This window comes from Phalangium opilio, unplaced genomic scaffold (genome assembly GCF_054372755.1).
Source record: "Phalangium opilio isolate 3A_F unplaced genomic scaffold, DU_Popi_V2 ptg000089l_1, whole genome shotgun sequence".
In the NCBI taxonomy this organism is placed as follows: Eukaryota; Metazoa; Arthropoda; class Arachnida; order Opiliones; family Phalangiidae; genus Phalangium; species Phalangium opilio.
In genome coordinates this window covers 6810942-6838779 of record NW_028324194.1, presented here as the reverse complement: position 1 = coordinate 6838779, position 27838 = coordinate 6810942, and the positions used below count along the sequence as shown (strand labels likewise).

At 38.0% G+C, this 27838-nt stretch overlaps 3 protein-coding genes and 1 long non-coding RNA gene across 12 annotated transcripts in view; 3 read left to right on the top strand and 1 right to left on the bottom strand.

Annotated features, from left to right (window-relative positions):
- The window catches only part of Urm1 (Ubiquitin-related modifier 1), a 33947-nt gene extending 31777 nt beyond the window's left edge, over nt 1-2170 (bottom strand). The window contains exons 1-3 of one of the 2 annotated variants that reach the window (XR_016371909.1): nt 2054-2170; nt 1092-1991; nt 775-1009 (exon numbers count right to left, since the gene is read on the bottom strand). The gene's annotated coding sequence lies outside the window, so the exon portion shown is untranslated. Of the gene's footprint in view, nt 1-774; nt 1010-1091; nt 1992-2053 lie in introns of those variants that run through there. The other variant, XM_089850163.1, reaches the window with a different exon arrangement.
- Nucleotides 42-14514, top strand: LOC149647264 (uncharacterized). Of its 6 annotated transcripts, none has more exons than XM_089850160.1 (8): nt 303-446; nt 4973-5549; nt 8896-8988; nt 10435-10524; nt 10603-10719; nt 10776-10890; nt 11776-12117; nt 13403-14514. In XM_089850160.1, exons 1-8 carry the CDS (start codon nt 439-441, stop codon nt 14341-14343), a joined length of 2283 nt encoding a protein of 760 aa, XP_089706286.1. In that variant the 5' UTR covers nt 303-438; the 3' UTR covers nt 14344-14514. The 6 variants fall into 6 exon arrangements, with proteins under 6 accessions (XP_089706288.1, XP_089706287.1, XP_089706286.1 ...); XM_089850157.1 differs by lacking the exon at nt 303-446 and adding an exon at nt 3527-4114; XM_089850158.1 differs by lacking the exon at nt 303-446 and adding an exon at nt 3529-4114 and having other exon boundaries at nt 10794-10890.
- Nucleotides 1229-2318, top strand: LOC149647265 (uncharacterized). The gene is made up of 2 exons (XR_016371910.1): nt 1229-1366; nt 1480-2318. It is a non-coding gene; the product is annotated as an uncharacterized LOC149647265 (long non-coding RNA).
- A 1327-nt stretch (nt 14515-15841) lies between the features above and the next one.
- Nucleotides 15842-25885, top strand: LOC149647263 (G protein-coupled receptor dmsr-1-like). Of its 3 annotated transcripts, none has more exons than XM_089850145.1 (2): nt 15842-16372; nt 24250-25885. In XM_089850145.1, the coding sequence occupies exon 2, from the start codon at nt 24261-24263 to the stop codon at nt 25404-25406; it is 1146 nt and encodes a 381-aa protein (XP_089706271.1). In that variant the 5' UTR covers nt 15842-16372; nt 24250-24260; the 3' UTR covers nt 25407-25885. The 3 variants fall into 3 exon arrangements, with proteins under 3 accessions (XP_089706271.1, XP_089706273.1, XP_089706272.1); XM_089850147.1 differs by lacking the exon at nt 15842-16372 and adding an exon at nt 21052-21070; XM_089850146.1 differs by lacking the exon at nt 15842-16372 and adding an exon at nt 22543-22956.
- Nucleotides 25886-27838: the final 1953 nt, after the last annotated feature.

The following is a 27838-nucleotide window of genomic DNA, read 5'->3' as shown; positions in this document are numbered from 1 at the left end:
TGCAGCGTGCAGAAGACGTTTCTGGCGGTGCAGAGTGCAGAGCAGCAATTGCAATTTAGCCAAATACTCTACGGACTGTTCGCACTATAGAGTATCAGTATAGAGGCCCGCGGAATCTTGGGGAAAAGATGATGATGGAGTGATTATTAATGATGCCAAGTACTAGGAACTGTTGTTACCGTGGCTGTCGAAATGATTCGCGATTTTTGGACCCGACTGTTGTGAAAGGTGCAACATTTTATCCATTCCCTAAACCAAAAAGGAAACTAGAAAAATGTCGAAGATGGCTTAAAGCCATTGGAAGAGATCATTTAAATCACGAATCTCAAATTAAAAGGCACCATTATGTATGTAATGAGCATTTTGTTGGTGGTAAAGGACCCACGGATTTACACCCTGATCCTATTCCATATTTCCCTGACAATCAGCTAGAGGAAAATGTTGATGTGAGCATTAAAGTACGCTAATACCATGGATAAAGAATGCGCGTGCGGAAATTTGTTTTCACGCTATAGGATCGGCAACTCCCTATCTCGAACGACAGCTTATTCTGTATATACTCTGTTACAACATCGGTTGTCAGCACGCGCAAAGCTAGGTCTCTATGTAATCTAACCTTGCGCGTGCTGACAAGAGACAAAAAACTTCAGGATCTTCAGGATTTAAAATCGTTTAAAATATCCTGAAGTTTTTTGTCTCTTGTCAGCACGCGCAAGGCTAGATTACATAGAGACCTAGCTTTGCGCGTGCTGACAGCCGATGTTGTAACAGAGTATATACCATAGATATGTTAAAAGGGTAGATACACAATTCAATGGGAGGTCGACGTGGAAGGGGCAACGAGCAGACAGCCGCTATTTTCTGGGGGTAGCCGTATAAAACGCCATCTATCGGGAACTTTCGAAACTAAATTAAAGGATGAGCTTAGAGTAGTGGCACTCTATGTTAACCCCCTATAGGGCATAATAAGTCAAACCCTCGGAGATGCCATTACTCCATTTTATACGAGCTAAGAGCAGAAAAACGTATTTTATAAATTTTACACCTGTAAAATCGTTTAAAAAACACTTGGAACTTGTATTTCTATTTACTTTCGAGGAAATACCACCGTTTTCTGACGGTAAGAGTCTTTTTTTATACATTTATTAGTAATAAAAACATTTAAGGCGAGCTAAGCCTTGGTCTTGTAAAACACGGCAGATTAGTGATTAGCGTTGTTTTCAGCGTTGAAAAACGTTATTTTATCATGTTAAAAAAACGTTAGCAACGTTTTAAGGTACTGATATTTAAATATCCGGACATTAAACTGTTACATATTCTTAAAATAAGAGTCGATAATGGTGCCCACCATAACAAACTTTGATAAGTGTGTGTCTCTATATTTAAAGGCATAAAACAAAATATAACATAAACGTTTTTATTTACTTATTTATGTAACAATCATGGCTTCAACTCATGTTTGCTGCGTTCAAACTGTAGGTGTAAAGAACGTTTTCTTTCTTACCACAACTTTCCGAAAGAGACTGCCACTAGAAAGAAGTGGATTAATTCTATAACATTAGCTGTAGGACCTCTGTCCACTGATATCTCCAGTTTACGGATTTGTTCAAAACATTTTACAAAATCAGATTTCTTTCCCACCACTGGAAAGAGACTACTTAGAGCGCTCAAACCGTACGGTTCGCGATTCCATCCTAATTTGGAGATCAAATTAATGTAACCGATGAAATTATCCCTAAACTGACTCTCCGTAATTTGACTCTTGAGCAACAATCTGAAGCATTAGAAGAAATGGGAGCGTTGTCCTTTGATCATGGATTGAAGCATGAACCCGCTGCTTTTTCAAATATTCAGGCAACACATCAATACCCAGTGTCACACCTCTGTGGGTTTGATTGTTAATCCACAATTTTTCTTCCTTGGGGCAAGCCCCGATTGCCTTATACTGGTTGAGGACCAGCTGTACTTAGTGGAGATCAAATGCCCTTACACTATTTTCAAGAATAAAGAAACTATCAGAGGAAAAGCAGCTTCGGGTAACTTTTACTTTTACATTGACGAAGAAACGGATGAACTGGAACGTCTATCATCAGATTCAGGGTCAGCTTTTCGTGTGTAACGTACCCGTATGCTTTTGGGCAGTATTTGTGCCACCCGATAACATCGAAATCTTGATGATAGTGAAAGACAACCAATTCATCAATGATACCTTGCTTCCAAAATTATCCTCTAAATATTTCATTAGTCTCCTAGGCCTACCTCATTTTGCCATAGAAATGTTCGAAAAGCCTAAAAAATAAATTTTCCAAGTCACAAAAGTACAGCCTCTTTTCTCTATGTGCAAATCAAATCTACATTATGGCCATGACCAAGGCTTAGCTCGCCTTAAATGTTTTTATTATTAATAAATGTATAAAAAAAGACTCTTACCTTCAGAAAACGGTGGTATTTCCTCGAAAGTAAGTAGAAATACAAGTTCCAAGTGTTTTTTAAACGATTTTACAGGTGTAAAATTTGTAAAATACGTTTTTCTGCTCTTAGCTCGTATAAAATGGAGTAATGGCATCTCCGAGGGTTTGACTTATTATGCCCTATAGGGGGTTAACATAGAGTGCCACTACTCTAAGCTCATCCCTTAATTTAGTTTCGAAAGTTCCCGATAGATGGCGTTTTATACGGCTACCCCCAGAAAATAGCGGCTGTCTGCTCGTTGCCCCTTCCACGTTTTTTTCGTTAAGCCTAAGCCAGCGAAGTGGATCTAGACCCTTTATAGTTTTACTATATCTATGGTATATACAGAATAAGCTGTAGCTCGAGATAGGGAGTTGCCTATCCTGTAGAGTGAAAACAAATTTCCTCACGCGCATTCTTTATCCATGCTAATACCATGGAAGAACTACGCGAGATGGAACAGCCCCCAGTGTTGAAAAACCTGTCGTTTAAAAACTTGAATACCCCCTTTAGATTCCTCCTCCCTTCCTAAAGGTGGGTCATAGCCCACTCGATCACGCGCGTCACGACGCAAGCTGCTCGCGACTGCAGGCTTGGAAATAAGGTTTATTTCTGAACTAGTCCTCCGGACCAGTGACCCCTGATGTCTTAAATATGAAACTGGTCCCGGGACCAGTGACCCTTCCCCTATTTATTTCTCTACTGGTCCCGGGACTTGTGGTCGTTCTCTCTTCTAAAAAAATCTCTCTTGGCTTAGGGTTATATACACAACTGGACTCATGGAGTCGAAATTTATGTTAAAATGAAAATAATTAAAGAGGTCCCCATATCAATTTTTAATAAAAGTAGGAATTAATAAACTAGTCATTGGGACCAGTGACCCTCACGTTTTGAATAAAAAAAGTGGTCCAAGCTATTAATAAACTGGTTTTTGACCTGTAAACCTGTCTTATTTCCTAGCCTGCGTCGCGAGCGCGAGCAGCTTGCGTCTAGACGCGCGTGATCGAGTGGGCTATGGGTGGGTACGTGAAAACCAGGGTGGGAAATAAGGATATTTTTAAAACTGGACATTGGGCCAGCGACCCCCCTGGTCTGGAATAAATAAACTGGTCCATGACCACTGACCAGGGCGCGTAGTCTGCTAAACTAAAGAAGTGGATAATTAAAATAGCTGAGATAATGTCTGGACTCTGGCTACCCTTGAATTTTATTAGTGGTCAAGTGGACCACTGACCCTCCTCCAATTTAATTTTTAAACTGGTCCAGGCAATTTTTAAACTGGTCATTTGCCCTGTGCCACCGCCTTATTTCCCACGCTGGTGAAAACGTTGGAAAGGCTGCGCGCGTCGGTTTGCGCGCTCCAGTCTCCAGTTAGTGACCTAGGCTTACGCCACTCTCGCCAAGTTTCACGAGTTACGTAGGGACGGGGATCGGCTCGGTTAAAGTTAATTTAGAAATTATACAAAAGCAAAAACATGGTAATCAAAAATTGTGTCTATAAAGGCTGTAGAAATGACTCGCGATATAAGGATCGCGAGTACATGGACGGTATTTTTTTCATACGTTTCCCTAATATAAAGTCAAACATCGAGAAATGTAAAAGATGGATTTCCGCTTGTGCTAGACCAGAATTTTTGACGTTAGAAGCGTTAAAAAAAAGAATGTGAGTTTAATAGGGACTTGGCAGTACTACGTCATGCAACGTCAGGCTACCTTCCATTAGTGCTAAAAACATACCAGGAGGAGGGGCTTATATAGCTTTCATTCTGTTAAAAAAACATACCATAATGGCGCTGGGGGCGGAGTTAAGCCGGAATTGCCAAGTCCATATTTGATATCGGAAGTATAGGGACTTGGCAGTACTACGTCATGCACCGTCAGGCTACCTTCCACTAGTGCTAAAAAACATACCAGGAGGAGGGGCTTATATAGCTTTCATTCTGTTAAAAAAACATACCATAATGGCGCCGGGGGCGGAGTTAAGCCGGAATTGCCAAGTCCATATTTGATATCGGAAGTATAGGGACTTGGCAGTACTACGTCATGCAACCTTCCATTAGTGCTAAAAAACATACCAGGAGGAGGGGCTTATATAGCTTTCATTCTATTAAAAAACATACCATAATGGCGCTGGGGGCGGAGTTAAGCCCGAATTGCCAAGTCCATATTTGATATCGGAAGTATAGGGACTTGGCAGTACTACGTCATACAACGTCACTCTACCTTCCATTAGTGCTAAAAAACATACCAGGAGGAGGGGCTTATATAGCTTTCATTCTGTTAAAAAAACATACCATAATGGCGCTGGGGGCGGAGTTAAGCCGGAATTGCCAAGTCCCTATTATAGAGTGCTGTCAGAAGCGCTGGTGTGACGTCACCCATGCTGTTTTCCCATAAAGAAAAACGGTAACTGTCATGGCCGCCCATTGCTAAAGGCAGACTCGTGACGTTTAACCTTGGATCTGACGTCACAACTGACAGCACTCTATTAGATAATAAAACAATATATATTTGTTTATAGGTTTATTTGTTCCTTTCATTTTGTGGGTGGGGCTGGCCCAACAGAGGAAAATCCAGACCCACTTCCTTTTCACGATTACTGTATCGATGATACTCACGAAACATGCAAAATTGAAATCCCCTCTAAAGAACCTCGAGAAGAAACAGAGCTTATTAAAGAACCTTCTTTGACGTTTGAGAAACGCAGCGTGTCCATTGATGAATCAAGTTTGATATTAGAAGTAGCGGAACCCATCGATGAACCGTCTTCGGTCGTCGTAGAACCTGCTTTGAGCAAAATTGAGCCCGTATTAACTGTTACTGATCTGTCTCGTGACACTGAACCAAGTTTGATGGAAGAACAACCTTGTTTAGGTGGTGCTGCGAATAAATTTCAATTTGATCATCTACTGTCTTCGATCGCGACTGATACTATGGGTCATGAAAATGTATATACAAGGATCCTTCATTCCACTAAATGTGAGGGACTTGTTAAGAATGAGACCAATCCAAGTTGTAAAAATTGCAATTGCAAAGGTTTTAAGCGTGCTCAGCTTGCGAAACAGAAAAGAGCTAAATTAAAGGAATTAAATACACTTGTAAGTAAACAAGATGGCACCGGCCAGATTACACTTTTGCGCGGCCTCTAGTGACTAGAAGTAGTATTACTATTACTATATTCATTATAAGATGACCCCGGCAAATTTATAATTTTCGGTTTTTTCCATTGTTTATAAAATAGCATTCCGTTTATGAATAAAACCAATCTAGTAAGAATTTGGTTTACAGTTTAATGAAGTGAATCGCGGCCGTTCCCAGGCGACGATTATCTCTTGACGAGATACGCTTTACCAAATAACTGTAGCTTGTCAACATACCTCCGAAGCTCAGATTGCTTATTCAATAATCTGAGGAGAAAAGTGGGGATCCAAAGCGCAAAATATTTTGATGTTGCAGAGCCACCTAAGAGTGGTTCTTTGCAAATATCCGACCAAAAGGGGGAAATGGGGATAGAAAAGACGCCCAGCCTGCCAGCAAGGGTCGGAACAATACTTTTGCTAGCTCTAAAGAGCGCAAAAGTAAAAAGGACCTAGAAATTATCGGGCTATGTCAAGAGAGGACTCAGTGGCAGCATTGTCGCGTAGTTCTTCCATGCTAATACTATGCGTTAAAACAAAGCGCAAAGCGCAGGTCACGTCGAGGGGTCCGTCATTGCCAAAAAATCCCGTACGCTCGGGGAAAAATCCAAAAACAAATCCAAAATTCCAGTGAGAATACAAAAAGGATTTTGTATTTTTTGAAAAATTCGAAGATCTTTCAAAAGTTTCAAAATATATAAAATTATGTAAAAAATCCAAAAATCCACCGAAAATCCAGAAAAAAATCAAAAAATACCGTAAATTTTTTAGAAATCCAAAATAACATGTTAAATCCGGGAGTGTGTTCGAATTTTTTTAGAAATCCAAAATTTTGTGAAAATCCACAAAAAAAACCCCAAATTTTGTGAAAATCCACAAAAAAATCGAAAATTTTGTGAAAATCCACAAAAAACCCCAAATTTTGTGAAAATCCACAAAAAAATCGAAAATTTTGTGAAAATCCACAAAAAAATCGAAAATTTTGTGAAAATCCACAAAAAAATCGAAAATTTTGTGAAAATCCACAAAAAATCGAAAATTTTGTGAAAATCCACAAAAAAATCGAAAATTTTGTGAAAATCCACAAAAAATCGAAAATTTTGTGAAAATCCACAAAAAAATCCAAAATTTTGTGAAAATCCACAAAAAAATCGAAAATTTTGTGAAAATCCACAAAAAAATCGAAAATTTTGTGAAAATCCACAAAAAAATCCAAAATTTTGTGAAAATCCACAAAAAACCCCAAATTTTGTGAAAATCCACAAAAAAATCCAAAATTTTGTGAAAATCCACAAAAAAAATCCAAAATTTTGTGAAAATCCAGAAAAAAATCCAAAATTTTCAAATTCACAAATCCAGGAAGACGATACAAATTACAGTTAAAAATACAAAATCCTAAAAAAAATACGAAATCCCAAAACAAATTACGAAATCCCGAAAAAATACAAAATCCCGAAAAAAATGCAAAATCCCGAAAAAAAATACAAAATCCCGAGAAAAAAATACGAAATTCCATGAAAAAATTCAAAAACACAACAGTTTTTTTGAAAATCCTACTGGATTTTGGATTTTTATAAAAAATTGACAAATCCATTTACATAAAAAAAAAACGTAAAAATCCATAAAAACCCGAGGGATTTAAAAATCCCGTACGTTTTTTTTTCGAATGACAGACCCCTCGGGTCACGTGGTTCCCCTACAAGTTGACTTTCCTTTAATTTTGGCTTGGCGAAGGCGGGATTTATAAGTGCAGTTATAAATCGCGCCCACAAGTGCCTCCCGTCTTCGCCAAGCCATGGATTAACTAATGGCAGGGATTGTTCGTTCCCCCTAAAAGATAAAGTATACATGTTCCAAACACCCCCTAGCAGCAGCTACTATCCCTAACAGGAAGTTATAAGAAAATTGGACCAAATATCACGTGTCCTATGACGTCAAAATTAAAATCCTGCCTAAATTGGGCGTCGCCATCTTTAAAATCCGCAAAAACCATTTATTTTGCCTAGAGATGGCGCTATATCTACATCCGTTTTGGTCCAACAAATTTGGGGGAATGAAGAGGGGAATCGAGGAATATTTTGGAACATGTAGTTGGCGACACGGTTAGTGAACAATCCCTAGCGTTAGTTAATCCATGGCCAAGCCAAATCTGGAGTTTGTAATAAGGAAAGTCAACCCCATAGATATAGTAAAACCATGGATAAAGAATGCGCGTGAGGAAATTTGTTTTCACTCTACAGGATAGGCAACTCCCTATCTCGGGCGACAGAATATTCTGTATACACTCTGTTACAACGTCGGTTGTCAGCACGCGTAAAGCTAGGTCTCTATGTAATCTAGCCTTGCGCGTGCTGACAAGAGACAAAAAACTTCAGGATATTTTAAACTGATTTTAAATCCTGAAGATCCTGAAGTTTTTTGTCTCTTGTCAGCACGCGCAAGGCTAGATTACATAGAGACCTAGCTTTACGCGTGCTGACAACCGACGTTGTAACAGAGTGTATACAGAATAAGCTGTCGTTCGAGATAGGGAGTTGCCTATCCTGTAGAGTGAAAACAAATTTCCTCACGCGCATCCTTCATCCATGGTAAAACTATAATGAGTCTAGATCCACTTCGCTGGCTTAGGCTTAACGAAAAAACGCGGAAGGGGCAACGAGCAGACAGCCGCTATTTTCTGGGGGTAGCCGTATAAAACGCCATCTATCGGGGACAAATTAGCGGGCAAAATTGGAACTATCATAAGGATGAGTGGCACTCTATGTTAACTCCCTATAGGGCATAATAAGTCAAAACCTCGGAGATGCCATTACTCCATTTTATACGAGCTAAGAGCGGAAAAACGTATTTTATAAATTTTACCCCTGTAAAATCTTTTAAAAAACACTTGGAACTTGTATTTCTACTTACTTTCGAGGAAATACCACCGTTTTCTGAAGGTAAGAGTCTTTTTTTATACATTTATTAGTAATAAAAACATTTAAGGCGAGCTAAGCCTTGGTCATGGCCATAATGTATGTAGAAGTAGATTTGGAAATGGAGTAATGGCATCTCCGAGGGTTTGACTTATTATGCCCTATAGGGAGTTAACATAGAGTGCCACTCATCCTTATGATAGTTCCAATTTTGGCCGCTAATTTGTCCCCGATAGATGGCGTTTTATACGGCTACCCCCAGAAAATAGCGGCTGTCTGCTCGTTGCCCCTTCCGCGTCGACCTCCCATTGAATTGTGTATCTACCCTTTTAATATATCTATGGTCAACCCGCGCTTTGCTTTAAGTAATAAATATTATTTGCTTTTTAAAGATAATTGCAACAACGTGTGGTAATAATCCTGGGGAAGAAAATTATGATGAGATAATAACGGCAGACGACTCCAATAACTCGAGTGTCTCTCCAGTAATGTTGTTTTACAAATTCAGTTCTGGAATTTTGGGGGTATTAAAGGGCGCCACCAGAGGGCTGCGGTACCCGAGGGGGCCGTCATTACTCATGAGAGCGTACGAGATTTGAAATCTTTCTCGATTTTGATGATTTCAAAGGTTTAAGACTGATTTGCTGATTTAGACCCGATTTGAATGATTTGGAAGTGATTTTCACGATTTTACGATGATTTCGATTCGATTTATGTGATTTGAAGGATTTGGAAATGATTTGAACGATTTGTACGATTTGTACGATTTGAATGACTGGTGACTTAACGAGGATTTGAATGACTGGTGACTTAACGAGGATTTGAATGATTTGTCGAGGATTTGAATGATTTGTCGAGGATTTGAATGATTTGGTGCGATTTGAATGATTTGTCGAGGATTTCAATGATTTGGTGCGATTTGAATGATTTGTCGAGGATTTGAATGATTTGGTGCGATTTGCATGATTTGGTAGTGATTTGAATGACTGGTGACTTAACGAGGATTTGAATGATTTGTCGAGGATTTGAATGATTTGGTGCGATTTGCATGATTTGGTGCGATTTGCATGATTTGGTAGTGATTTGAATGATTTGGTGCGATTTGAATGATTTGGTAGTGATTTCAATGATTTGATGCGATTTGAATGATTTGGTAGTGATTTGCTAGTGATTTGAATGATTTGGTAGTGATTCGAGTGATTTGGTGTTGATTTCATAGTGATTCTAATGATTTGATGATTTCTTGATTTGACTGCTTTGTATAATGATTTGACTGATTTACGATTGATTTCACTGATTTGAATGATTTACTAGCGATTTCACTGATTTGTGCAGCGATTTGAACGATTTTATTGATTTCATAGTGATTTTAGTGATTTTCTAGATTTGGGAAGTGATTTGAATGATTTAAAAAACCAGGTGTACGAGATTTGAAGGAGCGACGGCCCCCTCGGCGGTACCTCTACGTTTACACAAGCAAATGGCGAGCCTCCTGTGGCGCCCTCTAATGGAGATACGGATGGCGCGTTGTTCTTTTATGGCAGCGCCTCTAGCGCCACGCCACGACCAATATTGAAACTTTTTCCACTCAAATCATAGCAGCCATAACATAAGGCTTATGAGTCGACAAGTTTCGGGAATCTCCCGCCAGGGGCGCTGCTGAGCCTCCAGTGGCGCCCTCTAATGGAGATACGGGTGGCGCATGGTTCTTTTATGGCAGCGCCTCTAGCGCCACGTCGCGGCCAATATTGAAACTTTTTCCACTCAAATCAAGGCTTATGAGTCGAAAAGTTTCGGGATTCTCCCGCCAGGGGCGCTGCTGTCAGGCGATGCCATTTGAAGAACGGGCCCGGGGTTTTAGCTTATAATTTTTCCAGTACATCTGTGTTCAATGTTCGTAGCCCTAATAATAAGCGCTACTGTTTTCCAAGGGGGAGATGGTACCTGCAGAAGACCATGACGAATGCCTAAGGTTAGAAATTATGCAGCTACACACTCAGCTGGAAAACGAACGTTTGGAAGTAATAAATAATTTCCCTGGAAACACTTAATTGAAGGGGCGAATGCGAGCGAGCAAATGTTTATTTCAATAATTTTAGTTCCGCAAATACGTTGAGGAAAATACTAAAACTTTAAATGAGAAAGACGAAATAATCGCCAATCAAAACGAGGAAATACGAAGGTTAAAAGAACTCAATATGAAACTCCAAATCATGGTGAATGATACTCTTCTTAAGCGCAGTTGTCTACGCTGTATTCTTAAACGCATTTGCCATTTTGTTTCTTGCAGGAAAGCAATAGGGTCCAAATTGATAAAGCAAATTCAGAGGTGTTGGCCAGTTCATTGGGAAATAATTCTTATTCCACCAATGATCAAGATCAATCGGGTCAGTTGTGTTATAAAGAACCGCGAGATTTCTGGGTTGGCACCCTTTTGCGCCGCGTAGAGTTTTGCAAATTCTCTCCTCACTTATTACTGTATTTGAGCCTTAAAAATTACCAATTAGAGCCTCGAGCCTAAACTCCTTCGAGTACTCCATAGTTCCTAGTTCTAGAGTACTCGCACAGGCCTAGCTATATCATTAGGTTATTTCATAACGCCATTTATCAACCTTTTTTGGAACATTGTAATCTGGTAATCTGTGTTGAGGGTTTTTTGATAAATGTAGAAAAAGTGTTGGTAACCATGCTCTGCTAGACTGCTTCCCCAGTGGTATTCGCGCTCTGCTACCACGTTGGTAACCACACTCTGCTACCACATTGTTAAAAGATTAGTGTTTCGCAATAAAACAATAGGATTGCCAGTACAAAACCAAAAGGAAAACAAAACGGGGTGAGATAATGCATAGCTCATGGTCACGTGACGTCATTAAATTGCGACGTATTGAAACTGCCCCTTTACCAATGTTAAAATTCAGGGCTCTACTCCAACAATTAAGCTGTAACAATTAGGGACTGTAAAGAAGGCATCGGCGGGTGGGTAAAAATTATTTGAAATACGTCAGAGGCACGTGACCGAGGAGAGGCGTGGTTCAGTTAAGCTTAGTTCGTTTTATTTCGAAAACTACCACTTCATGGAATTGGCGCTGCAATCTTGCGAAAAACAAGGACTAGATGATAACTAGTTCCACTCCATGAGGAGCCTTTGTATCTTGGCATCACGTGATGTCTGTAACGTATTTCAAATAATTTGCCGTCCGTTAAGACATGTTAGGAAAAATTGCCAATTGAACTGACAATTTGTGCTCAAGGCTTAGTTATTTTAACCTCAGATGTGGTCTCAATGGCGGCGCAAATCAAAATGGAAATACTAGATTCGAACGAGTCGACCATTGACAATTACCAAGATGGTAATTCTGATCTTAGTGCCGCGAGCTGTTTCAGTCAGGATGAAGTCATATTACCTACAACGGAATATCTCATGGATTGTCAAATACAGAATGCCGCCCCTAAGTTGCCAACAGATAACAACCTCCAAACTGAAGAGGCGCCCCCAAATCTGTCCAAGTCCTCTTTTAACTTAAAAACTGAGTACGGCAATCAACCTGTACTAAATGGAGAAGAAGCTGCGAGTTTACGTTGTAAAGATGAAATGCCAACTTCATCTGAAAGTGGTAAGTGATTTGTAGTCGATAGTGTTTAATTTCGACTACCATAATGTTTTGATAGTTTAGTGAGTGCTTCTAGTTAGTTATTTTAGACCAAATTTTGGGCCTGTAGTCCAATATCTCACGTGTACTAACTAGGCAATCTTAAAAATTTGGCATAGACAGATTTAGGACTCAATTTTGGGTAAAAATAGTACTCATAAGGTAATAGCATTGTGAGGAAACTTGTTTTCACGCTACAGGATAGGCAACTCCCTATCTCGAACGACAGCTTATTCTGTATATACTCTGTTACCACATCAGTTGTCAGCACGCGCAAACCTAGGTCTCTATGTAATTTAGCCTTGCGCGTGCTGACAAGAGACAAAAACTTCAGGATCTTCAGGATTTAAAATATCCGCGAGTTTTTTAGCTCGAGTGCACGGACCTCCAGGCCTTAGTTTCATATACGTGTTATAGGTTGTAGGCAAATAAGGCAATTCACACGTATTTGAAACTAAGGCCTAGAGGTCCGTGCACTCGAGCTAAAAAACTCGCGGATATTCAAAATCCTGAAGTTTTTCGTCTCTTGACAGCACGCACAAAGTTAGGTTACATAGAGAGACCGGGCTATGCGCATGCTGACAACCGATATTGTAACAGAGTATATACAGAATAAGCTGTCGTTCGAGATAGGAAGTTGCCTATCCTATAGCATGAGAACAAATTTCCACACCCGTATTCTTTATCCATGGTATAGCGATGAGCAGTTTGCGTCGTGAACCGCGTGATCGAGGGGCTATGCCCCATCACAAACGCGAAGGGGACGGCATCAGGGTGAGAAATAAGCATTTTTTCAAACTGAACATTAGGCCAGCGACCCCCCCCCCCCTTCCTGGCCTGGAATAAATAAACTGGTCCATGGAGTGTCTGAACTCTGGTTACCCTTGAATTTTCTTAGTGGTCACGTGGACCACTGACCCCTCCCCCTCCGATTTTATTTTTAATCTGGTCATTTGCCCTGTGCCACCGCGTTATAGAGAGCTTTCAATTGGAGGAGGAGCTGAGTCTCGTGACGTAATTTACGCTGCCATATTGGTGGGTTGAAAGCGGGAATGAAACTGAGACCATGCGCCAATATGGCTACCAGAACAGCGGTAAGACTTGGGAGGGTGTGACGTACTACTACTATCCCATCTGAAAGCTCTCAATTTCCCACGCTGGACTGCATGCGTCGCAATGTTTTATTAAAACTTTTGGAAACATTGCACTAGGCCTAGGCCTACGTAATTTTAAAAATTGTTACTTATAGCTTTAGTGATGGTCAAAATGGAGGATGACGAGATTGCGAACAATTCTAAAAGAAAAAAATCGGAGCTTTTAAAATGTGATCGATGCTCATTCGTCACAAACTGGGCATCAAATTTGAAAACCCATAAAGTAACTCATATGGCCCTGGGTGACCGGCTATTTAAATGCGACGAGTGCAAATACAGCGCTTTCAATAAAAAACATTTATTAGCACACAAAATGATTCACACTGATGGACCCTTTATATGTAACGAGTGTGGTTACGCTACGACGAGAACGTTGAATTTATATCAACATAAAAAAATTCACATTAAACGTCAGGAATCTAATTCATCCACTAATCAAAATACGCTACTAAATAATCACGATGAAATAGGCCTAAACACCGGTGATCAACAATTAAAATGTGACGATCGTGATTTCGTTACAAATCAAGAAGTGGATTTATATTATCACAGAACAGTTCACACGGACTATTTACGATTTAAATGTGATAAATGCGATTACGCTACTAATCAAAAAACGAAATTAAATACGCATAAAAGAGTGCACATGCGTGATCTACCGTTTAAATGTGAAAAGTGTGATTTCGCTTCTGTCAAGAAGATGTATTTAGATAAGCATAAGAAAAGTCACGCGAAGGATCAAATGAAGAGCGTAAAAATTAACACGGATTTGGGTTTTCCGTCTTTTAAATGTGAAAAGTGTGATTTCGCTTCTGTCAAGAAGATGTATTTAGATATGCATAAGAAAATTCACACGAAGGATCAAATGAAGAGCGTAAAAATTAACACGGATTTGGGTTTTCCGCCTTTTAAATGCGACGAATGTGATTACGCTTCTTTCGAAATTTCGATTTTGAAAATGCACAAAAATATTCATTCGGGTGAACGGCTCTTTAAATGCGCTGTTAATTCTGAATGTTCGCCGGATAAAATGTAGGAATGAACTTTGTGTAATGTGAACTTTGACATTGTACTTCTAAAAGATATGTTAATTCTATGAAAAACTAACAGAAACTCATGGTCTATAAATAAACCGTTGTTTTCATTGCTTTACATTGTCCAGAGTTGAAAGTACTCCAAAATAAAAATAACGTTATTCCTAAAATAATTTTTAACACAGCTTTTGTTAACGTTTGAATTCAAGCGTATGCCTCTTTAACAATTTTTGGAAATTTAGGGTACATAAGGCGATTTATTCGCAGAAAATTCTAAGAAAAGCCGCAATTGCATCACGTGAACCTTGGGATGCTAGACGTTTCTCGTTACCCTTGCCGATCGCCGCGTACATTTTAACCTTTAACCCTAATGATGATAATGGAGTAGAAACCAATATTACTTTAATGTGAAATGCGAACGCGGTCCGGATATTCCGACTACGTTTGCTGGGATTTGCGAACTGCCTACGCGGTGACAGACACACAGAAACGTCCAGTGTAATACCTCTCAGTGGCGCCATCGTCACTCGGAGATGTCTTTCCCTTTTAGTTACAGCGAAATGGTCTATAATGCGCCACAAAACATAATAATACACCACAAAACACAATAATACACCATAAAACACAATAATACACGATAAAACACTATAATACACGATAAAACACTATAATACACGATAAAACACAATAATACAAGATAATACACACCAATAACACACGGTAAAACGCCAAAAAAACACAGTAATATATAATATAACCGAATAGAACAGTAACACACAATTTCACACAAAAATGCACAATAATACGCAATTATACACAAAAATGCACAATAATACGCAATTATGCACAAAAATGCACAATAATACGCAATTATGCACAAAAATGCACAATAATACGCAATTATACACAAAAATGCACGATAATACGCAATTATACACAAAAATGCACAATAATACGCAATTATACACAAAAATGCACAATAATACGCAATTATACACAAAAATGCACAATAATACGCAATTATACACAATAATGCACAATAAAACACAATAATGCACAATAAAACACGATATACAATAAAATACAATAAAGGGGCGTTGCTAAACGCGGAGTTCAGGAGGAAAGTCAACTTGTAGGGACCCGCGCTTTGCTTGACGCTTTAGAGTGTTTTTTATCTATGGCTCCTTAATACACTAGCATTATAATTCAATTTATTACTTAATTTTAAATGGTCATCGGTAAAACACTCCAATCGTAATTGGTAAACGGTGGTCTGGACGGAAATCGCCCATAGAACCCTTTGTACTTGGGTTAATTCTAAAACCATCAATTTTAGTAACACCAGGGAAAGATAATTTATAGACGAATCAATTACAAATGACTTTATTTTCATCTCCACCCTCCCTTTGAAAGTAATCGACTGGTGTTTTTTTAGAACATTTCCATTCGCAACCCATGAATATGCACTTGGCATAATTGGCATTCCACTCGTGCCCCTATATTATCATAAAGCTGTCAAACCAGGCAGAACCGCTACTTCAACGCCCCGTACTATTACTCTCTGGAGACAGAGGCAGGCACTCCAGAATGAGCTCGTAAAACCAGAAAAGAATGATTTAACGCTTTAAAAACTCTGTAATGACGCCACTCGACAGTCGACAGTCTTCTACAAATTTAAGATTTAAAAAAAAAATGAAAAAACAGAACCTCGATCGCGACTTAAAATCTCAAAAGCCCGTGAGAAGAAACAAGAAGTTCATTTCACTTCGCTTCTCCTCTCCTCGGTTATTGCAGCCTGTTCTTTTCAATCAAGTAAGATAATACGATAAGGATACTTTTAATAGTAAGTGAGCACGACAAACCAAAAAAAAAAACAGTTGCGCTTAGTTGAGAAAATAGAAAGAAACACGCGTCAGAACGATCCGTGCGTCAAACACAGTGATAGGGGATATCAAAACTGGTTTTACAAATTCTCGTTTACAATAATATCTCGAGAAGAACTTTGAAAGAATCAACGCGGTAAAATTAAAGGTAAGTGAATGTCATTCGTGAAATTGATTTTTGTTTATGTTTATGTTTAAATTTTATCTTGGCCGTAATCTATGCTTCATCACGTCTTATCTTAAGTTTAGCGTAGTTTATCTCTTTTTGGTCTATTTAATCGAAATTGGTCTAATGTAGTCCAAAATGATGTAGACCTAATTATACTTGGTTTTTAAAATCACCGCTGATCGGACTTTCAGAGCATAAGTTAATTTTCATAAGATATGTTCCATAAGTTTGTCATTGGTTACTGAGGGGCTTGTCATGAAGTGAGTGAGGTAGGTCATAGATTAGATAGGTAAAGCGACCCCTGGTGAGGGGCTAGAGATGTGAGTCGGTAATTTACCGTCCGTAAATTACCGGTAATTTACCAAATACCGCGTAAATTACCGATTTATATCTTACCGTAATTTTAGAATGGTAATTTACCGTGGTAATAAGATTATTAAAGCATAAAATACCATAAATTACGGTAATTTTTGTAATTTCAAAATTTTAATCGGTAATTTACCCGGTAAATTACCATTTTTAAAAATTACGGTAATTTCACATCTCTATGAGGGGCTGCCAAATTTGGGCTTAGTATTAGATGGACTGCAAAATTAACCACCGAGTGTAGTCTCAATTTTCGCTTGTCGTTCTCGAACTAGCTCGAGCTGTAAGTCTCTAGCATTACGAAGTACATGAAGTGTCATACTTATAGATTAAACATATCTTATAAACTTATGTTCATATCAATAGTTAACCTAACCTTGAGCAGTCAAAATTTAAAATTTTCAAACTGATTATTCAACGCCCAGCCCAAAAAAAAAAACCAATTACCTTGATAACAGATATATTGTGTCGATGTTAGTCTTTTGTACTAAGTACTTGCTATGAAAGTGTTTTTAATGCACGGCCATCTTGGAAAATGGCTACCAGAAATGTAAAAAAAAATCTCCTTAGAGATAAAGTTTGCGTTTTACCTTGGTCCCGGCGTGTTAAGGCCACCCCAGGAGACGCACCTCAACCCTTTTATAATTGATGCTTACTCGTAGCAAATATCATTTCGACCAATATTTAAAGGTAGGGTGAAAAGGAAAATAAGTGATTTTTTTAATTGATTCTTTACTAAATATAAGACCAATATGCATAGTGCAGGAAATACCTCCTCCGAATGATTTTAAAATTCAAATTAGTTTGACATATTCTGGACCAGGGATCCCTGCGCCTTTATAATTTGAAATTAGCACCTATGACCATAAGTTCATAAGATATGTTCACCATAAGTTTGTCACTGGTAACTTAGAAACTGGAGCTTATCATGAAGTGAGTGAGTGAGGTAGGTCATAGATTCGAGGTAAAGCGACGCGTGGTGAGGCACTTCTGTCAAAGGGTTAGTAATGCAGACTAAGTTGAAAGATGGAAGTCCTGCAAAATTAACCACCGAGTGCAGGACTTCAATTCTCGCTTCCGTCGTTCTCCCTCGGATTAGCACAAGCTGTAAGTCTCTAGATAGCATTACGAAGTATAAGTAGGGTCATACTTATGGAAGGAACCTATAACCAATCGCGTGACACCATGTCTTCTTGTTTACAAAATTAAATATTATTGAAATTAGTTCAAACATAGACATTCTGTACGAGATTTTTCAAAATATCTGCCTGCCATTTTGCAAGATGGACGGTGATTCGAGAATTGTTTTTTGGTATTTACCTACTGCTTAAGAGTAACGTTTCTACCAAATTTCAACCTCCTTGGTAAAGAGGTTTCGGCTGGGCGTTTATATAGATAACAACCGCGCGCCAATATTTTGTTAATGACGTTTGATTTAAATCAAGCGTCACTAACAGACGAGCATATAGACAAAGCTGTGTTTGTTTAGTTATTACTATGTTAATTGTATTCGTAAGTAAAGCACAGAACTCTTTAGGATAAGATCATTTCCTTTACGGGTAAGTGAATGTGTGGGTTGACCTCTTAGCCTTAATGAAGGTGCTGTTTTAAATACAGGGTGTAAACCTTCGCCTTCTTTAGGTACTTTTACCAAAAGTATATCGAAGTAGAAACAATAAGTACACTTTTTTGAAACTTGCTCGCGCCTTGTAGTATGAGCAGCCCTAACTCCTTTACCAACAGAATAGTGTCGACCCCTCCCCCTCTGCGTATGATTACCTCCCGACCGTGGCACAGGGAACAAGCCGTGAATAGGCTCATAAAGTAGCAGTACCAAAAATTAACGTTAGGATCGCCAGCATCATGTACTACTTTCTATAGGCCTAAACCTTTGAGGTCAAGAAGCTCCTCCCTGATTGGTTAGTTCCTGTAGGCGTTTGAGGGGAGGGTAGTTTACTTCTCAGTTTACATGTCGTCTACAGCCAAAGGCCGGGAATTGTTAATAAAGTGTACTTTTTGTTTTTATATCTATACACTTTTGCTTTTACTAACTGGATACATAAGTAACATAATAAACATAAGTATGACTCTTCCTGTTGTAATAATGCAAATTTCAAAATGAAACCTATAATCAACACTGACACTCTCACTTACATCAGGCCAGGACTTGCAACCCCTTCGAGTACTTCATGCTGGTCTTTGGCGAATGACGTAGTTCTACAATATGAGCCAATCACAATAAACCTTCTCCTTGAACGTATTTGTGTCGGAAATAGCTCGTCTGCTATTTATTGTACAAGCTCGCAGGGTCGCGGTGTTTGTATGTTTCACTTTGAAAGTCGGATATTTCAGCACCAAAAATTATAAGCCTTTTGAAGTCTAAATATTCGGTAACTAAACCTACCCAGTGCAATTTTCAACTTCGTAATGTGGTCGCGCTAAAATCGGTAAAAAGTCAATACAAATCAACTATATAACCAAGGCTTAGGACCGTCGACTCAAATTTCAATGGCGTTTCTTTAAAACTCTGAACCGGATTTTCAATATGAGGCGGAAGTCGCTTCATTTTCCACCGCTAGGGGTCTCTGTGCTGGGCGCGAACTTATGATGACGTAAAAGGTCCGAAAATAGGTTTATAGTTAGTTTTGGCTAATTGTCATACTTATGGTTATTATGTTACCTATGCTGGATAATATATGCGCTATATCAGCAGTTAAATCAATGGTTGCAATACTTCTAATTGCTATGGATTCACTTACTACCTTTAAAGATATTTCGACTTCTTATTAGGCTATACTATCGCCTGTATAAAATATGCAGCATAACACCAACATGAGATGATAAGTATCTAGACTGCGAAGGTTTCCAATCTTTATGTTTAAAGTGTTGCCCACATTCCCTTCTCAAAGACTTGAATATTTGAATAGTTTGATAATCTCAAGTGGCCAAACAGTACAGAACCACTTAGTTCGTGACGTACGTATGTTGTTATAGTTAGAAAAATAAAAGAGCGAACTTTGTCGTGTTTAGGGCAATATTTATTTAAGTTCGTAAAGGCCAACTGATAAAATATTTAATTTCCGGTTTATTTTTTTCAAGCGACTTGAAGAGTGTTAAGATATAGTACATTAAGTTTTGACAACATTAAGGTTTTGGTAGTTTTAAATATTTGAAAGTCAGATAGCAGTTTTTCTCAAGTCAGTTCAGCCTGGTTCTACTAACATAACAATACCATGAGTTTATAATAATAAAAACTGTTCAGGTATAGCTTGCGTTTTAAACTGTTATATCAGAATTTATTTTTAGCTCAATTTATAAGATATGTTCCATAAGTATGACACTATCTATAGTTCGTAATGCTAGAGACTTACAGCTCGAACTAGTTGGAGAACAACGGAAGCGAGAATTGCAGACTACACTCGGTGGTTAATTTTGCAGGACTTCCATCTTCCTATTTAGTCTGCATTACTAAGCCCCCTTTGACAGCGCCTTACCAGACGTCGCTTTACCTCGAATCTATGACCTACCTCACTCACTTCATGACAAGCTCCAGTTTGTAACCAGTGACATACTCATGCAACATATCTTATAATATACCAATTGGAAACGCCGAACCCTCACGTTCAGGTTGATTTGCGAGTGACAGAACCTTTAAATCAAATTTCCCGAGCCCCAACAGAATTTTTTTTTGGAAAGGCCTCTAGAGCCCAATAAAGAAAGGGTAAACAACGCACGCATGCAATCCGCCATTTGACGTCATGAGATGATGTCCCTTGCGATGGGAAATATCCGTATAGCTCGCGAATTGATATTTCACAGAACATTTAACTTGAGAGACTTCTCTTTATCTTATATGTATTTATAATAATAATGTTTCGTCGTTTCGCACAATCACAATTCCTTACCGAGTGTGACCAAACAACATGGCTGATATCATAAGCTCATAAAATGTGTTCCATAAGTTTGTCACTGGTTACTGAGAGGCTGTCATGAAGTATCGTAGGCCATACATTCTCTCCAAGCGACGCCTGGTGAGGCACTGTCAAAGGTTTAGTACAGACTAAATAGGAAGATGGAAGTCCTGCAAAATTAAACACCGAGTGTAGTCTGCAATTCTCACTTGTCGTTCACGAACTAGCTACCAGTAAGTCTCTAGCATTACGAAGTATTGGAAGTGTCATACTTATGGAACATATCTTATAAACTTATGCAGATATGTAAGCTCATTTTGAAGAAAATAATTTGAAAAAGAGCAGTACTCGACAGTTGGCCTAAAACTTGGCTTATTAGTGACGGAGTAATATTTTGAACGTAATGACTTATTTTGTTTATTGTTTTTTAACCTCATTATAAACGATGCCTTGATGTCGAAATTCCGTAGGCCTGCCTAAAAAACTAATATATATTTACTTCTTCTAGCTCTTAACAATTTTTGACTTTCGTTACATTCCGTTATTATGTCATTCCATAAAACGCGGAAGTAATTTAAAATATAATTTAATATTAAAAACGTAGATTTATAGAAAGGTAGTTTGTTGTGGCCTTGGGTGTAAGTGTGTGTTTGCGGAGATCAGATGCACGAACAACAAGTTTGGTATGAAACTAGAGACGTGAGTAGGTAATTAACCGTGCGTGGATTACCGGTAATTTACCAAACACCGCCGTAAATTACCGATTTTTTCATACCGTAATTTAAAAATGCTAATTTACTGATAAATTACCATAGAGTTTGCAAATTTTGGGTTTTAGAGTCAAAACGTTTTGAGTATTAAAACTAAGTGTATACTAGACTGCTAAAGACTTAGAAATAGCCTATTTTACTTCGGAGTTCAATAACAGTTACTAGAAACAGATTAAGGCAAGATCCGCTACCATCTTTGAAGTTGTATTGTTGAAGAACAAAGAATGAATATACATTGTCTATATCACATGAGTTTACAGGGGCTATTATAACTTCGGATATACGAAAATTATGTTTATCGGGAAGCTTTTACCGGAAAAATAATTTGATGGACAGCTGTATCGAAGCCCATTTATTGGAAAGTGTATATAAAGTCGAAATATTTCGTTTATGAAAGACTAAATCGTTTTACGATTGTAATTTAGTGGTTTATTTAAATAGTGATTGAAAATATTGAGTTTTACATATTTTTCTATGAGTAAGTGCGAACGCGTAAGAACTTAATTAACAAAATCTCGCAGAAAATTTGGTATTGTTCTACTTTAGAACATACGAAACTAACATGTCCTCCCCACCATTAACCACACCTAGCTAATAAGGAATATTAATTTGCGTGAATTGTTAAGTTTTCAATACTATTATTGAGTTTCTAATGGGATCTTTGCCTACAATGTAGTCGCACTATACACGAATGCTTACTTTAACACCAAATCATTCGTAATTTTTGTGACGTTATTAGGGTCATGGCAATTTTTTAATGGGGCGTGAATATTTAATTTTCAATTAGTTGTCGTGCGTGTAAAACAGTTCCACCCACTTCAAAGTGAGCGCCGCCGGCTAAAAGGCTTGCCGCTTTAACAGAAGTTATATCATAAGTAAATAGCAACAATTAATTTAGTTTCAGCATCGTAGGTCAATGAATTTCGTAGATACAGAAATCAGTCAGAAGATTTCAAATATCTATAAGATAAGACTCAGTTATCTACAAAAGCATAAGTTTATAAGATATGTTCCATAAGTACGACACTACCCATACTTACAGCTCGAGCTAGTTCGAGGGAGAACGACGGAAGCGAGAATTGAAGTCATACACTCGGTTAATTTTGCAGTCCATCTTCCTATTTAGTCTGTACTAAGCCTTTGACATCGCCTCACCAGACGTCGCTTTACCTCGAATCTATGCCCTACGTCACTTCATGACAAGGTCTCATGCCGATAAGGAACTTATGGAAAATATCTTATGAACTTATGATTAGATTAAATCTATCAATTTGAGATAAATCTCAGTTATCTACAAATGTCAATGTTTACATGTCTGTGAAACACAATTTTATTTCGAAAACATGCATGGTCTTACACGTGTAGTAGCTAGTAGAAAGATCCGTTGCGGCTAACACAACGGGCAGTAATTACAGAGTCGTTAAGCCTCGTTCTGAATTTTAAAATTTTAAAGAAAAGTTTCTCGTTCGACTAATTATAAGTTTTGTCACGTGCTTTGTGAATACATCAATTTTGGGTAAGCCTTCGATTTTGAGTTTTAAAATTCCACGCTTGATGAATATTTAATACGAGTACGGTTAGTCGTGAGGAAGAACACGCTTTATATGGTAGTTGCAGAAGTGAGATGAGACTAAAAGTGAAGGGCTCTAGCATTGGTAATAGATCCTGGCATTAGTAAACAAATTTGAAGATTTTACGCCGCTTCCATCGCGCCCACGCTAGAGAGAAAAAATTGGTCGAGTTCCAAAAACATTTCCTACCCCCTTCCCCTCAACCTAAAGCGGCGGAACACGGACGCGTCTCCTTGAATCTAGTTCGGCCGTCTACCACCGCGGGCGTCTCACGTTTTGGAGGTAAAATTCAGAAACCGCTACTAGAGGGCCAACCGTTGGTGTGTTATCAAAAATATTCACTTTCGCCGAGTGAAGAATTTGGTTAGCTCAGTACTTCTGGTCTCATCTCACTTCTGGTAGTTGTAAACTAATGAAGAAAAATTTAGTTCTTCAACATTTTCTTACATGCTAGGAGGGTTGAAATATATTAGACGATTTAGAAGAAACAGTTTTCTCTTACGCCCAACAAAATAGTAAGTTCATTAAAGTGCCTGCACAGGGAAAAAAGCAAACGCCGGATAATTAGCGCAAATCGCATTTTGTCGATCACTAAAAGCATAAGTTCATACGGTATGTTCCATAAGTTTGTCACTGGTTACTGAGAGCTTGTTATACTTATATCTTATAAACTTTTGCTTATAGTTTCGATTAAATTGAGGGTGAAACGGAAAATTAAGTGATTTTTTTATTTATTCTTCTACTTATTATAAGATCAATCTGCATAGTGAAACATCCAGGAAATCCCTCCAAATGATATTAAAATTCAAATTAGTTTGAAATTTCATTTATAATTTGAAATTAGCGCCTCCGACCAATCGCGTAAGAGAGAGAGAAGATACCCCAATGGCGGCCTCGCCCCTGTGTGTTGGTTTAAGTGATTTTTTTTATTTATTCTTCTACTTATTATAAGATCAATCTGCATAGTGAAACATCCAGGAAATCCCTCCAAATGATATTAAAATTCAAATTGGTTTGAAATTTCATTTACAATTTGAAATTAGCACCTCCGACCAATCGCGTAAGAGAGAGAGAAGATACCCCAATGGCGGCCTCGCCCCTGTGTGTTGGTTTCTCTGTTTGTTATAAGCGAATTTGTCAATAAGACGCGGAACTAGACTATTATTATATTATAATATTTTCTTACGGTACGAGTGGCAAGTGTAACTAATAAAACTTAAATAACTTTATATTTTCAGTAGGCTTAAGGATGGACAACTCAACAATGAACGAGACTGTTTCGAGGGCACCGCGACCAAGGCTTACTGAGAGTGAACTGATCCTAGCGTATGCCAGAGAACTATACGGACAGTACTACGAAATAATATTTCCCATCACCCTCGTCATTTGCGTCTTGGGCTTCATCACAAACGTCTTCAATGTCACCGTCTTCACGCGAAAACATATGAACACGTCACTCAATTTCTTGTTAGCGGCCTTATCCATTTTCGACATTCTAATGATATTTTCCCAGTTCCCCTACACCGTTCATTACGTATTCGGATTTCAATTTCAATTCACTTACGGCTGGACTCAAACGTACATTATCTTGGTATTCTTGGAACTACTCGGTGCCATGGTTACTAACTGGTTAGCCGTTATCATCGGTATTTGGCGCAACCTAGCGATAAGATGGCCGCTTAAATACAACCGATGGTGTGACTTAAAACGAGCGCGTATTATCCTGGCGATATTAATCGTTCTAGGATTAGCATTATCGTTACCCGTATTCGCTTTACTGAAAATCAAAGAACACGATCTGTACGATAAGTCGTTGTACACGAAAGGCTTCACGGAATTTGCAATCAAAAATGGCGGACAGAATTTAAGAATCTTTTGGGGTGGCTTATTAGTTGTCACCTTTATACCCTGCGTCACGTTAATCTTGGTGAACACTCTGTTAATAATTAACTTCTGCGGATACTCCAGAAACCAAAACTCGCCAATTTCCATCGATAAACCGGGTGACGAACATAAATTGGATCGCAGAAGTCACAGAATCACGTTGATGATCACGGTTATTCTGGTGCTCTACGTCGTCAACAATTTACCCGATTCGGCGCTTGTTCTGGCTGCATTTTTTGATAGTGGAAATGAAGAGACCAAGAAGAAAATACGTCACGCCACCGACGTGCTTCGTATCTTTTCGTTGCTGAATAACTCGTTGTCCTTTTTCATTTATTACTTCTTAGGCGAACGCAGATTTAAGCGCACATTTTGTTCAATATTTTGCTCGCGATGGTCTAAGAGAACGTACTCGCCAGGAAAGATGCGTTCATCAAGTGAAACAATTTCAACCGAAAGTTTGAACGGCCCTCGACCTGGCACCAACGCCCAGGCCGAGGAACCCCTGTAAAGTGCCCATTCCGAATTACAACCGACACGCGCATTATCTGACAATTTTAATTCATAAATTCATATATAATAAACCAACTCATTAAGCTATCGATCAAAACTGATTACCGCGTCAAAGTATTTGGATAGGAAAGTAGAAAAACTTGTGTCCAATTAAATATCACTCATATAAAATTATCGTCTGGCCACAAGTTATTACATAGTGTTTGAATATAATAACAATGATAATAAAAATTAATACATTTACCATACTCCTCGAAAACAGTTATTAGGGAATATTCAAAATTAATGTATGCCCTATACGATTGAAAAACACTGCAAATTTCTGGAGAGCAATCTCAAAATAACATAGCAATATTTTGTAGAAGGAACTAAGTGTCGGTATTTATGTTAAGTTTTCAGTTATGTTTGAGCATTGCAAGTCCATTAATTAAAACAAGCAAATTTCTCATATCGATTAAAATTGATTTCAAATTGCAATATATATAATAATTTCTAATTTCTGGCCCTTCGTGGTTTTGAAAAAGTGTCGTCAAGTATTGTGTATAAATGCAGTTTTTAAGGACTGCGAAGCAAAACTGGTTTTTGTATAATAGACCAAGAAAAAAAATCCGCCTGTAAGTTGTTTTCCCTCAGTAGTACTGGATTTTGGTATTGAAATCAGTTCAGTTCGGTTCATATTATTCTCGATTCTACTTGAAATCCTTCAACTACCAGAGAGAATTTAGAAGGGGAGTGGAAGGCCCCCCCTTTGACTCTATTAAACGTGATGACGCCCAAACAAGATGTCGCGTTGAGCTTTTTGTTTCAAATAAGAGGCTAAGGCTCGGTCACACCGGCCTACAGCTCTACAAGACTCACGAGTATATTATAATACTAACTACGAGAAGAGTCGTGATACTTCTGCTTTATCCAGAAAAATATTTAAAACCTTATTTCCCTGCCTGGTCGGAAAACGTTGTTTTTGACGGCCAACTTGTCATAGCTTTATAAGTATAAAATGCTCTACTAAGTTGCCCACATATTCTGACCAATAATGAAGGTCCACACTTTTGAGCCTCTCGAGACGGTGTGTATTGCGGTAAAAACAACTAATAGGCGAATATTTTTCTTGGTCTATTATAATATAGGCAATAATAATATTTTAACGTTTGTCGCCATGTTATTAAAATACGGGGTCAAATAGAATGGTAAAAGAAGCTAGTTAGTAAAAACTAAATTGAAATTCATCGATAAAAAATGCCTGGGGGGGGGGGACAATTAGGTCCTATACTACCGGCATTGTACTCGTATTAACATTTTGAAAATTTGGCGGGTACGATAAAAGCGCCATCTATAATTCCTAGGCTGTTTGCTTATACCGGAAGTTAGGATAGGACTTTCTACTTTTTCACCAATTGGGGAATGGCGTCGGGTACCGTTTACATCGCTGTTTATTTGGTAAAATCATGTCACATACTTTAAATATAGCGGCGGAGACAAATGAAAGCGGTCATTGTCATCTTTACGTGGAGGATAAAGTTAAGTTACAAGATGAAAACAAGCTACACTTTCAGTTAACTGACTGAAGTAATGAATCTGGCAGTTTGCCTTAATAAGACTTTAAATGGCAAGGCTTAACTTCAGATTGAACATCTTCAACGGTGTTAAGAAGATAATCTTATAGTAACACTAGATACTTTTCGTGCAAATTGTTTTCTACTAACCTTGAATACATTCTACCTCTTTATGCACTTCTTCATTTAAATACTACTTTAGTTTAGGCTAATACCTCCCAGCTCCATTCCTGGCCGGCGCCATTTTTAAACCTGCCTACGATTCAATCTTTAAGACTAAGATATGCGCAATAAGAAATTCGATTATGTCAGCTCCGCTTTGTGGTACCTCCAGAGTCCGACAGGGGGCGATGAAATTTCCTTACCTGCTTCCTTCATTAGGGGCATTTGCTAATGACTTAAATTGACTTTGTTTCTGACTTATGGGGACCTTACATAATAGACTTATGATAAATCAAGGTTCGCTAGTAACAAGAGCAAATAAAAATGAAAAAAAAAAAAAAATATATCCACCCCCTATCAAAATACATTTACATTTAGTAATTATTTATTTTCCCACAAATACATTTAGTAATTATTTATTTTCCCACAAATACATTTAGTAATTATTTATTTTCCCACAAATACATTTAGTAATTATTTATTTTCCCACAAATGCATTTAGTAATTATTTATTTTCCCACAAATACATTTAGTAATTATTTATTTTCCCACAAATACATTTAGTAATTATTTATTTTCCCACAAATACATTGAGTAATTATTTATTTACCCACAAATACATTGAGTAATTATTTATTTTCCCACAAATACATTTAGTAATTATTTATTTTCCCACAAATACATTTAGTAATTATTTATTTTCCCACAAATACAT

Bases quoted from the DNA above. Each gene is read 5' to 3' on its own strand.
- LOC149647264 (XM_089850157.1), top strand. From the start codon at position 3,927: ATGGTAATCAAAAATTGTGTCTATAAAGGCTGTAGAAATGACTCGCGA. The intron at 4,115-4,972 runs GTGAGTTTAATA...ATTTGTTTATAG, and splicing joins GAAGCGTTAAAAAAAAGAAT to GTTTATTTGTTCCTTTCATT. The intron at 12,118-13,402 runs GTAAGTGATTTG...TGTTACTTATAG, and splicing joins GCCAACTTCATCTGAAAGTG to CTTTAGTGATGGTCAAAATG.
- LOC149647263 (XM_089850145.1), top strand. From the start codon at position 24,261: ATGGACAACTCAACAATGAACGAGACTGTTTCGAGGGCACCGCGACCA.